The sequence below is a fragment of the Drosophila arizonae genome, chromosome 3 (assembly GCF_054131065.1).
Source record: "Drosophila arizonae isolate 15081-1271.41 chromosome 3, UAZ_ARI_1.0, whole genome shotgun sequence".
NCBI lineage: Eukaryota > Metazoa > Arthropoda > Insecta > Diptera > Drosophilidae > Drosophila > Drosophila arizonae.
The window spans coordinates 27,097,470-27,111,529 of record NC_142923.1 but is presented as its reverse complement, the minus strand read 5'-3'; the positions used below and the strand labels follow the sequence as shown (position 1 = coordinate 27,111,529).

Genomic DNA, 14,060 nt, shown 5'->3' with positions numbered 1-14,060 from the left:
AATTTTCTACATTGCAAAAAAAGTCGATAGTTCATAGCTGTAACGATGAATTCATCATCAGCTGATTCTGTTATGCACTTCCAAAAGTACGCTATTAGCAGAGTTAGTTTGTTTTATATTTTTAATTTTACACTTTTTAACCATTTGTTATTGCTTTTACAAGTGCAAGGTATTTAATCAGTTAATCAAATCTCCTACATAAATAAATTAATACAAGTATATAATACACACATATTTTGTTTGGCATACGAAGGATTGAAGTACTTGAAGAATTGCACTGTTAAAAACAAGTTGGCAAAATGTTAAGTTAACATACGAACACTGTAACAGCAGCAGCAAATACAAAATAAAATAATTGAAATAAACTAAATAACAATAAATTAATAAATTGCCAAAAAATCATTAGAGTACTTAATTGGCTACCAACTAAGTGTGAACAGTTAATAGCAATAGTCGTCCTCTAAATGGAGTGCCACACAAATTATCAGGTCCCATGCCATACGTCGTGCCCATGCTAAAGATAACAGAAGGCAGCCAAAGGTGTGTATATTGTGTCTGCCTAATTGAAGTTTCAGTGATTTACATTATTTGGTGTTACAGTACGCGATGGGCTGCATCACCAGCACCAACAAGCTGAGCGAGCTGCGACAGGAGAATGTCTTTCGAGTACGTGTGGCCCACTTGCAGCCGAGCGGACCGGAGGCGCCAATTGTGCGCAGCGGCTACTTGGAGTTGACACCACGTGAATTGATATTCATGTCGCCTGGCTGCGAGCCAATTGTGTGGGCATTGCAGCACTTGCGACGGTATGGTCTCAATGGAGATCTGTTTTCCTTCGAGGCTGGACGCCGCTGCATGTCCGGACCGGGCATCTACACGTTTCGCATACACAATGCCGAGCAACTCTATCCGATGTTTCAACGCTATATCAATGCGGTGAATACGGATGCCTTTGCGCAAGTGGAGCGGGAACGTGAACGGGAGCGCGTAAATTCCACGCATTCGGTTTCTGTGCTGATGGGACGCAGCGACGTGCAGCCACATAGCAACAATTATCTGGAGCCGGCTCCGATCCTTGCACGAAGCGCATTACAGTCGCACCAGCACCACCACCCAAGCGATGCAATCGCCTTGACCTCGGATTCCCCCGATTCGCTGCCAAATCTGCAACTTGTCAATGCCGACCAGGTCAGCAATGGAGCGCTGCAGTCGCCTATCACCCCAGGCGCCTATATCAACACAAGTGCCAATGTCTACTTCGATCAGCCGATGCAACGCTTGTTGCAGGAGCAGAGCAGTTGCGGATCCCCGCACCAGGCCACGCCCACCTCCACGAATAGTGCTCTCAGCACCATGCGTAGGCATCATCAGCATCAGCAAAACTTGGGCGATATGCCGCCCCAGGAATCAGCGCCGGCTCTCGCTGAAACGTTGCGTCTATATGCAAACGTGGATCGTTTGCTCTTCGATAGCGACCGTTGCTATGAGAACATCAACCGGTTGGATCTGCCCCTGCTTCCCCGTGACTCTTCGCAGCATTCGGTTGCCTCTTCATCGCAGCAACAGCAACTACAGCAGCAGCAGCCGCAGCCTCAGCCGCAGCCTGTTACCCCAACGAGTTTTCCAGGCGTCAACTACATTGTGCTTGACTTGGATCAACCGCGCAGTCCTGCCCAGAGCTCACCCAAACCGCTAGGCAATAGCTTTGGCAGCGGACTTTCGCTCTCGAACACAGCGCCCTTAACGCCGGAAGCAAGTAAAGTATCCGATACGACGACATTGCCGCATAACAGAAACTCCACGGCTGGAGCAGCCGCGACACCAGCTACAGAAATTGTGGGCTCTCAAGGCTATTCCACAATTGATTTTATACGTACCTACGCTCTGAATAAATCCTCTACAGCAGCTAACCACGATGTCGACTCTAGCACCAATGGCCAGCATCAACAAGACCATGGACCAGAGGAAGGGGAGCTGCGCAGCACGCGCCACAGCAAATGCATGCGAAAGGCCTACTCAATAAGCGAGTAAATAGACGAATAGCCCAGTTAAGAAGGATGCCAATCAACGAGTAAGAAGCCAGGGAAAGGACCTATACAATAGATGAATAGAAACGGAACAGCGAATTACCGAATTGATATGAAATGAGACAAGTGATATTAAACCCAACCAAACCAATATCTGGCCAGACGAATAGCGTGCATAATTATCGAGTTAGGTAGCGAGCAGAAAGCAAAGAGGATCCCAATTGGAATGATTAGGAAATCTAAGACAGACGGGCAGACGAATAGCATACTCAATTTACGAGTAGAAAACGAACGAGTGAAGAGAGTCGAAAGTACAGAAAATCACAATAAAAATGACAAGGAAACCATGCGCGCAACACGTTTAAAAAGGAAGCACAACGAATTTACAAAAAAAAAAAAAAATAATAAGAAAATAATAAGAAAAGAAGCCACAAAACAAAACGAGAAAGGGGTTCAACGTATTGCCCACTAAACCAGAATGGGATTCAAATTATGGCCAAATGTGTATTTGAATATAATCCACAAATGTTTGTATTCAGAGCGAAAACACAAAAATTGCAATCAGGTTGTTTCAATTGATGTACTTAACGTATATATTTATATTTATTATATAGATTTAACTGTGCACATATACAGACAAAAGTATTTTTACATACACACACACACATGGGGCTGTTTTTTTTTTTTAAGTGCTAGTCGCTTTCGAAATGTGCGAAATGAATTTTCTTTTTGTGAAAATGCAACATGTTAGGCTTTTTAATTAAAAAGCCATTAATAATTTATGACATATGTAAGTATGTAGATTGTACACATGTGTACATCATGTATTCGTTAAACGTAGTCAAGCCAAAATATTTTGTAGTATGCAGAACATTAAGTTAATGCTTTTTATATTGAATATGTTTGCCAAAAATCGCTGTTAATCTTATTTATATAAATTGCTTTATTGTTATCCAAAATTGTTTGGAAATTAATGTATGATGAGTCCAGCTATTTATACATACTATATATATACATATATACATGTATCTTGTTGGATTTGTATTTTAGATGCAGAAATATTTGAATATTATTTGTATTACTGTTTAGGGTCTAAGACAAAGATGTGCAATAAAAATGTAATGCGAAAATATTTATAAAAGCGAAATTAATTTACATTAAATTTATTTTATTTTCGTTTTCTTAAAAGAAAAAGTATATAGTAAGTCAAGTACAATCGAAAAGAGACAGGTATATACGATATCTATGTGCCTGCTACAAACTTGTTTACGGTATCGCCTTATTCGCGACTGGCTGCTTACGATATTCAGCGTAATCAAAATTAATTGGGTTAATAGACAATCAACGGAACGCTGCATTAAAAAAGATTTCAGTGGACTTCCAATTGGAAGGAATGATAACATAAAGAAAGACTTTATACTTAAACACATCAACTTTATTCAAGGCTCTTTGATCAAACAGTAAGAGTTAGCGCTCATAAATTCATATCATTTACCTTTAGTAATATTCATTCCATATTTCGTATCCACTTTTTCGTCTAGTTACAGCCAACCCCACATATTTTATAATATCGATCACACATATTTTTTTTTACTTAATTATACATTTTTACACAAAATGAAGTTTTAAAGTTTCGGATTGAAATAAAACCCTAAATATATTTTTAAGAGTTTTAAAATAAAATCAATTTAATTTAAAAGTATCATTTTTTCAGTATTATTACTATTTAACTAGCGCTTATTATTATTATCTCTTACTAGAAAAACCTCCCTTTCAATGATAGCACAAATCAAAATTCAAATATTTGTTTTTCTAACTGATGCCCAGTGATCTGAATGTATCGATCACAAAACGACTCAAGCATTTCCAGTGTGTACACTGTACAGGCGTCAAGCATTGAAAAAAGCGCCATGTTGTGTTGAAAGTTTTAAACTGAAGTATAGAAACGAATTTGAAATGGGTAAAATTTAAAAATGCAAAGTGCATGGTTAAGCTACAACCATTGGTAATGATATCACAAATGTATATTGAATTTTAAACTAAAAAAATTGTTAATACATTGTAATTTGTGCACCACGAATTCACTCAAACGTTTCCAGTGTGTACACATACAAATCTTAATTTATTTGAGCGCAAACATCGATAAACTGTTGGAGCTGTGTTGTGTTTACCGTTTTAAACTCAAATGTAGCGACGGATAGTGAGTGGCGCAAGTTAGTAAATATAATTGGCAAGATTAACAGACTGCATAAACAGTCGCACTCTTATAGCGTAAGCATACATACATATATGCAACATCAGCTGCAGTTGAATAAATTCAATTACAATTCAGCTGCAATAATATACACGTAGCCGGGGCGAGACACACTCATTTTATTTTCATTGGCTCTCACAAATTACTAATACAACGATCTTTAAAGCGGTCTTCGTTCCCCCACAACGTCACACTCATTATCAACAATTGCGGCAGCCAAGAGAATCAATTCCCGGCTCAATTTCAGTGAGACTTGTGCCATTGACTTTAACAGCCATGGTCGGGCGCATCAAATTGTGTGCACTCTTGACATTTGTCTATTTTTTGACCTTGGCGAAATGCGATCTCGGAACGGATTTGGCAGCGCGCATTGCACCAGACACATCGCCCGATGTACAGGAAGATGCTGCGAAACAGCTTATTCAGCGTGTTATTGGACTTCGAGCATCGCAATGGTTTCAGGTGGAAGTTAACAAGATTCTGGACCCGAGTAGCTATCAGGTGAGTCTAAATCTGTACTTGTGTATATACATATATTGGCTGCTGATTATTCAGTTAGAATAATCAAGAAATCAACATGATTTTCAATTATAGATAACTCGCTTAGATAATGGAAAGGTGTTGATTACTGGATCAAATGGAGTCTCTGTATGCAAGGGCTTCCATTATTATCTAAAGTATGTGCTGAAAAAGGATTTCGATTGGTATAAAACGCATATTGAGCTGCCGGAAGACTGGGATCCGCCTAATGTAACACACCGCTCAAAATCCAGCAGTCCGCTTATCTATTATCAAAATCCTTGCATATGGAGCTATAGCTTTGTGTGGTGGCAATTTGATGAGTGGCGGCGTCACATCGATTGGATGGCCATGATGGGCATTAATCTAGTGATCGCCCCCAATCAGGAGGCGATCTGGCAGGATGTCTACACAGAGCTGGGACTAACGCCACAGGAAATCGAAGCACACTTTGCGGGTCCTGCATTCCAAGCCTGGCAACGCATGGGCAATTTGCGAAGCTGGGGTGGACCTTTGCCGCCTGCACACAGGCAACTGCAGCAACTACTGCAACAGCGGATACTAGCGGCTCAGCGTGAGCTGGGCATGAGCGTGGCTCTGCCTGCGTTTGGTGGATATGTGCCGACCGCAATGCGGCGCGTCTTTCCCAATGCCAGCCTCACGCAGTCCGACCGATGGAACGATTTTCCTGATCCCTATTGCTGTGTCCTGTTTGTTGAGCCGCAAGATCCGCTCTTTCAGCAGGTGGGCGCAATGTTTTTGCGCCGGGTCATTCAAGTCTATGGCTCCAATCACATCTACTTCAGTGATCCGTTCAACGAGATGATGCCACGTGTTCCCGAGCCGAACTACGTGCGATACACAGCCAAGGCCATTTACAACTCGATGCAAGTGGTGGATGCTGATGCTGTGTGGCTGCTACAGGGTTGGATGTTCTTGAAGTCCGTCTACTGGACAAATGACCTCATCGAGGCGTACCTCACCGCTGTGCCACGGGGTCGCATCCTGGCCTTGGACCTGCAAAGCGAACAATTTCCGCAATACGAGCGGACGCACTCCTACTATGGCCAGCCCTTTGTGTGGTGCATGCTGAACAATTTCGGTGGCAACCTTGGCCTCTTTGGCTCCGCCCAGCTGATCCCTAGTGGAATCATAGCTGCACGCTCCATGCCCAACAGCAGTATGGTGGGCGTGGGCATAACGCCCGAAGGCATTGGCCAAAACTATGCCTTGTTCGCCCTCACTCTCGAGCAAGGCTGGAGTCAAGATGAGCTGCAGCTCGAAGAATGGTTCGAGTACTTTGCTTTAACACGTTACGGCGTAAATGATACGCGCTTAACGCAGGTGTGGCAACTTCTGCGGAATAGCGTTTACGCCTTTCAAGGCCGAGAGCGCATGCGTGGAAAGTATACGTTGAACAAAAGGCCGAGCTTACATCATTATCCTTGGGTTTGGTACAATGTAACCATGGTCTATGAGGCTTGGCGCCTAATGCTGGAAGCGAAGGACACGGTACCTCTAAATGATAACAGGCGTGCCATCTATGAGCACGACTTGGTGGATATCACGCGCCAGTATCTCCAGCTGAGCTTCGATCGCTTTTACGTCAATCTCAAGTCAGCTTATCGCAGTAAGCAACTCAATCGAGTGGAATATCTGGCTGGCAAACTTTTGGAACTGTTTGCCGATATGGAGCGAATACTAGCCAGTGGAGAGCATTATTTACTGGGCAACTGGCTGGAGGCCGCCAAGCGATTGGCGCCCAGTGAGGAACAGCGTCCAATCTACGAATTTAATGCACGGAATCAACTGACGTCCTGGGGCCCAAATTATCAGGTTCCTGACTATGCGACGAAACAATGGTCTGGCCTGATGAGCGATTATTTCCAGCCCCGTTGGAATATGTTTCTGGAGGCTGTGACGCAGGCGCTGCGAACACACACGTCTTTCAATTACTCCGAATTCAAACAGCGGGTTGAGAACGAAATTGAGTTGCCATTTGGCAACCACACCAAGGCATATCCCACATCTCCAGTAGGGAGCACGTGGAATATCTCACACGATATCTATGAGAAATGGAATGCTTATGCGAGAGATACGCTCTTTCTGAATTATTGCCAAATTGCTGTAAAGGTAGCGCAATCCCAAAAATCAGGAGAAAATGAGTGGTAATAATAAAGAAATGCATTAAATGATGAAATGATAATCATTCATAATAAAAATAATTTTCTCTAGATTATCATTTTTTATAATAATTGACAGATAAAAACTCTTAATATATATAATAATTAAAAATATAAGCTTCAGTGTTGCGTTTTATTTATAAAAATAATTATATAATGTTTGAGTTATAAATATAAAAAAAATTATTTCTTTTTTAGTAAAAATGAAAAACAATTTAAGATATGTTCATTAAATATTATTTTGGAGTTTTGTTGGTTTTCTATTTCTATTCATGTGGAAAACGAAACGAATGAAAAATAGTTCAAAATTAAACTCAATAGGAAAATAATGATCTGATCTTGGTTTAGCTCACAAACCTACCTCAATTCAAAACATTCTTTCCGATCCCCATTCACAAATTTGCATACATACATACATACGTACATACATTGAGATATGAACTTTATGGGTTTTTAATTGATTTTTATTTAAATTATTGTACAAACTAATTTAAATGTAAAAATTTAAACATCTTCATCAATCAATCATACGCATACGAATTACTATGGTTATTTTCTGTTTGTTTTGCAATTGTGTGAAGTGTGTTTCGTTTGTGTGTGTTTTCAGTTTGTTGCAACGCACATTACACAGACATGTACATATTTTATTGGATTGGTTTTATGCAAGTGGTTTACATAAAATTAATCATTTACTTGATGTGTGTGTGTGTGAGTGTGTATGTGTGTGTGTGGGCAAACTACATAAAGTTTATATTAATATAAATTGTTTCTTTCGTTTGTATGTGGAAAAAGAAGTATGGGAGATGTATTCGCTCGTTTTCATTTTCATTCATACACGATATTTCTACAATTATACTCATTTAAAAATTTCAAACAAACATTATCATTATTATTATTATTATTATAATATGCATTTAGTATTTATGTATGTATAAAGTTTTCATCTTTCGTTTGCTTTGTAATGTAGACGACGATGTTTTACAGCTAAGTTTTGGGGATAGGGAGTACGTGGTTTTGTTGTTGCTTGTTGGTGGCAAAAGTACGCAAAATATGTTAAATCATATTAAGGTATGCAATTGCGCACATTAACCGCTTACATTCTCGTATAATTTAACCAACTGTCAGCATGTAGATGTTCCTCTGTTTGTGTGTGTGTGTGTGGCTATGTGTGCTCTAGTGTTTGTGTGTGGGTGTGTGTGTATATATATAACGTTTATACTCATATGCATTCAATCAAACAAACATTTATACTTTTCCTCTAATTGAGAAAACACTCATACATTATTTGCAATCATAAATCATCAATCAATCATTATCATCAGCATACTCAAGCTTCAACTAACATCATGCAAGCAGCAGCAGCAGCTACTCAGCATATTTTTATTCATCCTGCATATCCTCTGGCAATTCGTGCGGATTTAACATGCCCGGAATATTACGTTGCATTTGACGTTTGTTGGACTGCTCCTCAGCCAATGCTGCCTCACGTTCCTCCAGATACAAATCGGAATCATCCTCACCAGTGGCCTCCTAAACATGATATATGAATGTGATTAATAGAAAGGCCAAATTAAATAATGTTCTACTCCTTTTTTCGCATTTTACTCACGCGTATTTGTATTAGAAAGTCTCTCAAATGCTCTTTAAATGCTTGTACATTCTCGTCCAAATTGAAAAGGCCAGTGACAAAGACTTTGATCTGATTATCTGATAAATGATTAAATGCTGACTTTAGCAATGAGGCCACATATTCCTGTATGAATATCATATTATCCGGTATGGGGCCCAACTCAACCGTTATCTTTCGATTCTCTACCAAAGAGAACATATAGGCCAATATAATGGCATGATTAGGCAGGCCCGCTGTATGCGAAGTGTCGGTAACCACTGAGAAGATTTGCATAAGGATATCCGTAAAGTAGGTTTGATAGAAACTCTGCGCTGCATTCGGATGCTGTTCAAGATTCTGCAGCATCTGTGAACGAGAAATATTATATTATAGATATCATATATCACTAAATCACTATTGAAGTAATCAACTTACTTTGTATAGTATATTTAAGCCCATGTCGGCCACATTGCGCATTGTGTGCTTGAATGCCCATACCACAGAGTCGAATACCAATTTAAACTGAGCCGGCGGTATGTTGAGGAACGCCTTGAAGCAGTGCGCATTGACCGCCTGCAGCAGCTCATAGAAACTGAAGCGATGCTGCGGAAAATCTTCGAAATTCTTATTAATCATGTCTAGCGTGCATTCAAATACAGCATCGAAGATTTTTGGTACTTCATTTGTGATATGCTGGCGCAATTTATTCACAATCGTTGCCATCGCGCTCAGAACTTTGGGCTCGCGCGCGGACGGAACTTTACACCGCTATAAAAAATATATATTTCAAATAATTAAAATCAAAACTAGATAAGCTTACAGGTATCTTACAGATGAATATCTTTGTGTAATGAAACATTTATGTAGTTATACTAAGGCTAAGTATTTTAGAATAAGAATAATTTCTTAAATTTAAAAAGCTTTTCTGTCTTCTTATATTGTCTAAAAAAAATACATGATCATGCCTATGAGGAAATATCCAACTAGAAAAATAATTAATAAATAATTATGTTATATATAATATATATTTTATATAAAAGAGATTAATATTTTTATGTTATTTAATTCCCTCTTGGTCACATAAAAATTTATAAAAACATAGGCATATTATATCGTCTGTCAATTTAAATTTCACTCAAATTCTGATTTTGGGAGACAAACTGAGTGATACATAAAGTAACTTATTGGTAGGGCAAATATTATCTATCTATTATCTACCATTTCAATATTGGCTAGATAATGTAGGTTAAATGCGGAGTAAGGGAGTTCATAGATAAGTTACAGGCTTTTAAATTTTAATATATATTTTTAAAATATACATTTATTTAGTCCGTCTTCTTCACCCCAAGCTAATCAGTGTTTGCAAAACTCGTAATTTTAAATTGAACTATTCTGTAGGCTAATCTATTCTCCCTTCTTACAAACATCAAGGGTTTGCTGCTACCTCATTGTTTCTCTACATCTATTCCCATGAAATTGATAAATGCAAAACTAAGATAACAAATTATCAAATACATATATAATTTGTAAGCAGAAATATTTACACACCTGATAATCCATCAAGATGGCGTCCAATAAGGGCGGTATAAAGTTGTCCATAACTAATTGATTGTCATTGGAGCGCGATACCCATTCGGCTATCAAATTGAGGGTCTCCTTCTTCACGACATGCATTGATTTGATCAGCGGCTGATTGTTCACATTGACGCCATTCACCTCAATGGCCTGAATGATGTTCTCCGATGTGATCTTGTACACATTTAGCATATCCAAATAAATCCGACCCAATTGAATGACATAGGCGTGACCCAGTGCTTTGCAGGCGGCCACATTTGTCTTCAGTATGCTGCCCAGCTGCTTAACGGCTGTCATGTTTTTCAGAAAATCGACATTTTTCGATGCCCGCGATATGATATCGTCCCACACCTGATTCGGCAACAGCATGTACCGTTCTATAAGCGCATCCTGTTGCACCTGATCCACTTGAGCAGAGATCATATAGCCGACTGCCTCATAGAATGTGTGTACCTTAAAAGGAAGAGTTAAGCCATTTCATTTAGGCCGTCAGTGTGCATTGTTGCCACGTCGCTTACCTGTTGCGGCTGCAGATCACATATTATGCTGCTCATAGTACTGAGAATCTCGTCAATGAAGGTGCACGCCTCGTTCGGCTGTATTGTAACAAAATAGCGACGACACTTAATTGCTATCTTAATGAATGTGTCGCAGGCCATGTCCTGGACACCGTCGTGCGTTTCGTGCATAAATTCAAACAGCTTGTTCACCACCGTCTTTAGGAATTTCCAATGGGCGCGAAGAAAGCGTGGATACTGTCCCACCACATACATAATATTGGATGCAATGATCGCCTTATTGTCCTTGCCCTTCTTCTGTTCGCAGAGTCCAAGCAGGTCCTTGATGACAGTGACCAGAAATCGTTTTTCATCTTCTTCACAGAATGCGCCTGCAGAAAGATAAATGTAAAATATATAAATTAATTTGAATTTAATTTTGATTAATTAACTCTTGTTTAAATTATCTTTTCATTTTGTTTGTTTCGTCTTTTTCAAGTTTTAATTAAAATAAATATTTTTAAATTTAATCGATTTTCAGATTATAAAAACTTAAAAGCTTACCCGATATTGAGCCAATTGCCCAGCATAGAGTGTTGAGATTTTTCCAGGAGAATTCAGTGCCATTGACCTGATTTAATAGCTTAAGGGTCATAATCCGATCCGTATCCGCACAATCCAAATGGGTGAGAAACACCAAGGTTTCCCTCATATTTTTGTACAAATTAATCGAATTGGTGTCCTTCATAAATTCGCGAACCACTTCGCCATTCTCGTTCTCGACAACAAGAACTTCCTCTGGCTTGGCCATGCGAGAAATCATGATGAAGCGAACCTTAGACAAAATTGGTGCATAGAATCGACGCCGGGGATAAACTTGCTGTCGCTTCGATGACTCCAGTGTGGGTGGAAAGAATTCGGTATTGTACAGATTCTCGACAAGGCAATTCCAGTACTCCAGACAGATTTTGAACACCTCCACATCCTCAACCTCACTGATCATGACCAGATACAGGAGTGCCTGGTTCAAGTAATCCACATACTTGGCATCTTCCACAAGTTTGCCATGCTCCTTGAGGAACGTGCAGAGGAACATGGCCAGATTCAGCACCAGCTCCTGTTCCGTATCGCTGCCGCACAGGAACACTTGATTCATATTCATATTTTGACCAATTATCTGGTCCAGCTGCACCATTGTGTCCTTGAACAGCGTTGCAAAATTATCGTTGTAATTGGCCGCCGATAAGCCCGCAATTTCGGATAGGCACTTCAGGGTTACATTGCGAAACATCGGAACGCTCAGAAACTTGAAGATCAAAGTCTCTATAAGCGTCGTTTCGAAGATGTAGCCCAATGGTATCCAGTTGAGAAAGCGCAGTAGCGTCTCTAGCGTGACCTGTATCAGCGCCGCGTTCATTGAATTCTCCAGCACAAACGAACAGAGGGTAAAAATTTGAGAAAATTCCGAACACATCGTATCCTTCAAATGCTTGGCCTTCGTCTGTGTTATTTGCCCGAGCGAGAAATCAAAGACCTCTTCGCTCAGATTTTTCAATATAACCATATTGTTCATGCACAGGCTCTCGTTCGTTTTCGATGCACCGACTATATCGCTGATGAACGTCTCCCAGTTGCGCGGCCATTCGCGCTTAAGGATCTGCACCAATATCATATTCAGCTTATTCAAATAAACTTTGTTCTGCTCCATGATGGCCGGATCCGAGGATGTTTTTATGATTAGGCTGACGACATACTTTTTGATGCCCTCGCATTGATTGCGTGGAAGCACCTTCCAGCGTGTCTTGATCACCTCCTCGAGAATTTGGAGCGCATAAAACTTGGTTTGCTGATTCTGTGAATATTCGAGTATACTGTCGACACGCGTCCAGGCCTCCGGATGCTCCTTTAGTGTGGTTAGTATGTCCTGCGCCAGTCGCAACTGCTCACCCTGCGATGAGTAGAGCGCCTCCACAATCTTATCGAGCAGATTAATGTCTAGCTTCTGGTTGAAGTCGAGCAGTTTGCTCGCTTCATCGGAGCTCAACATCGCCATCGCTTTGTAGTAAAAGCAGCGTTCGCGTCTGCGTCGCTCAGCAGCAGCAGCACCAGCAGTCGCTGTGTCCGCGTTAATTTTGATTGATTTTCGCTTGCTCCTCCGGCTAAAACGAGTGGGGAATGCGCGTCAGTGATGAAATCTGTGGTAGCTGGCAGCTGCTGTTTGGTTGATGGGTCGCCTGGTCGCCTGGATTGACTCTATAGGAGAATCGAACATATCGAAAATTACATTTATCGGCATAAAGGCAACCATATTTCTTTTTTACATACATTTACGTATGTTTTCTTATTTTCTACACACATGTACACACAAACACCAATGAACGATTGCTTGTGGCGCGCTTACTTTTTTTTCGCACATACGAGCACACACACACTCTCACACCGTAGAGATGAGCGATATTTGCGTACCTGTTACTTATCCCAAGCATCTCCCAGTGCTCGAGTCACTAGTAGTTAAGTGACGAACAAAAATTGAAATCATTTTTTAAATTTATTCTCAAATAAATTAAAACGATCGTGAGATTTGTGTTTAATGTCGTGTTTCATGTTTATATTAACAGGCAGAATCAGAAATCTGCATTATTGCTGCATGTCACGGTCATTTCAGATACGGCTCATCTCTAGCACACACAAATACACACGCACACACATGCCGCTTACACATGCAAAATACAATCAAAGCAGCGCAACGCATCTCGAGACTGCGACGGCATTTCACAAATCTATAATGTACGCACGGCTTTGGGTTGTTGTACAACACATTTGTTGTTTAATTAAACGCGCTCTTAGACACATTTAATTTATATTAACTTTCACACGCACTTACCTAGATTTAGAAAAGCGTTGCAACCTACGATTCCCAAGAAACAGCGTGGAAAACGAAAGCGCAAAACGAGTGAAAAGACTACAACGTTTTTGTCCAGACAGGGAAAAAATTTATTTTCATTTGCGAGATGCACAAGTCAATTTTATATCTTTTGTCGCAAAATACATGCACGCTGAGCGATTTTTTGCTATTTGGTTAACAACGGTTGACGTTGTGACCAATTTGTATGTTTGAAACAAACTTTTTCGCAGTACTTTTCTTCTCCTTCAGTAGTGAAAACCAGGGATGGACCACAAGCGTCATGCGCGGTGCCGGAATCGAGTAGAGTTTATATAAACAGAAGTAAGGTATAGAGACCACAAAGTAAATAGGAAGAAATCCTTTAAAGAAGATTCTAAATTTTTTAAATTATGAAGTCAACCCGTATTTAATTAATATCTACCGGCACAATTAACAAAACACAGTGTTTCCATATTATACAAACATGGAACCCTGACCAAAAAACGGTTGTA

At 40.1% G+C, this 14,060-nt stretch overlaps 3 protein-coding genes across 6 annotated transcripts; 2 read left to right on the top strand and 1 right to left on the bottom strand.

Moving 5' to 3' along the window:
- The first annotated feature begins 44 nt into the window (after positions 1 to 44).
- On the top strand, positions 45 to 3,189 carry LOC108611007 (uncharacterized). The gene is made up of 3 exons (XM_018003439.2): positions 45 to 169; positions 254 to 540; positions 601 to 3,189. The coding sequence occupies exon 3, from the start codon at positions 607 to 609 to the stop codon at positions 2,029 to 2,031; it is 1,425 nt and encodes a 474-aa protein (XP_017858928.1). The 5' UTR covers positions 45 to 169; positions 254 to 540; positions 601 to 606; the 3' UTR covers positions 2,032 to 3,189.
- Positions 3,190 to 4,128: 939 nt separating this feature from the next.
- Positions 4,129 to 7,106, top strand: Naglu (N-acetyl-alpha-glucosaminidase). Of its 3 annotated transcripts, none has more exons than XM_089465145.1 (3): positions 4,129 to 4,240; positions 4,448 to 4,782; positions 4,876 to 7,106. In XM_089465145.1, the coding sequence occupies exons 2-3, from the start codon at positions 4,558 to 4,560 to the stop codon at positions 6,970 to 6,972; spliced, it is 2,322 nt and encodes a 773-aa protein (XP_089321271.1). In that variant the 5' UTR covers positions 4,129 to 4,240; positions 4,448 to 4,557; the 3' UTR covers positions 6,973 to 7,106. The 3 variants fall into 3 exon arrangements, with proteins under 3 accessions (XP_089321271.1, XP_089321270.1, XP_017858919.1); XM_089465144.1 differs by having other exon boundaries at positions 4,153 to 4,298; XM_018003430.2 differs by lacking the exon at positions 4,129 to 4,240 and having other exon boundaries at positions 4,253 to 4,782.
- Positions 7,098 to 14,042, bottom strand: emb (exportin-1 emb). Of its 2 annotated transcripts, none has more exons than XM_018003319.2 (7): positions 13,549 to 14,042; positions 11,229 to 12,917; positions 10,686 to 11,056; positions 10,141 to 10,620; positions 9,028 to 9,360; positions 8,593 to 8,958; positions 7,098 to 8,513 (listed from the first exon to the last, which is right to left on the bottom strand). In XM_018003319.2, exons 2-7 carry the CDS (start codon positions 12,715 to 12,717, stop codon positions 8,364 to 8,366), a joined length of 3,189 nt encoding a protein of 1,062 aa, XP_017858808.1. In that variant the 5' UTR covers positions 12,718 to 12,917; positions 13,549 to 14,042; the 3' UTR covers positions 7,098 to 8,363. The 2 variants fall into 2 exon arrangements, with proteins under 2 accessions (XP_017858808.1, XP_089321267.1); XM_089465141.1 differs by lacking the exon at positions 13,549 to 14,042 and adding an exon at positions 12,990 to 13,110.
- Positions 14,043 to 14,060: the final 18 nt, after the last annotated feature.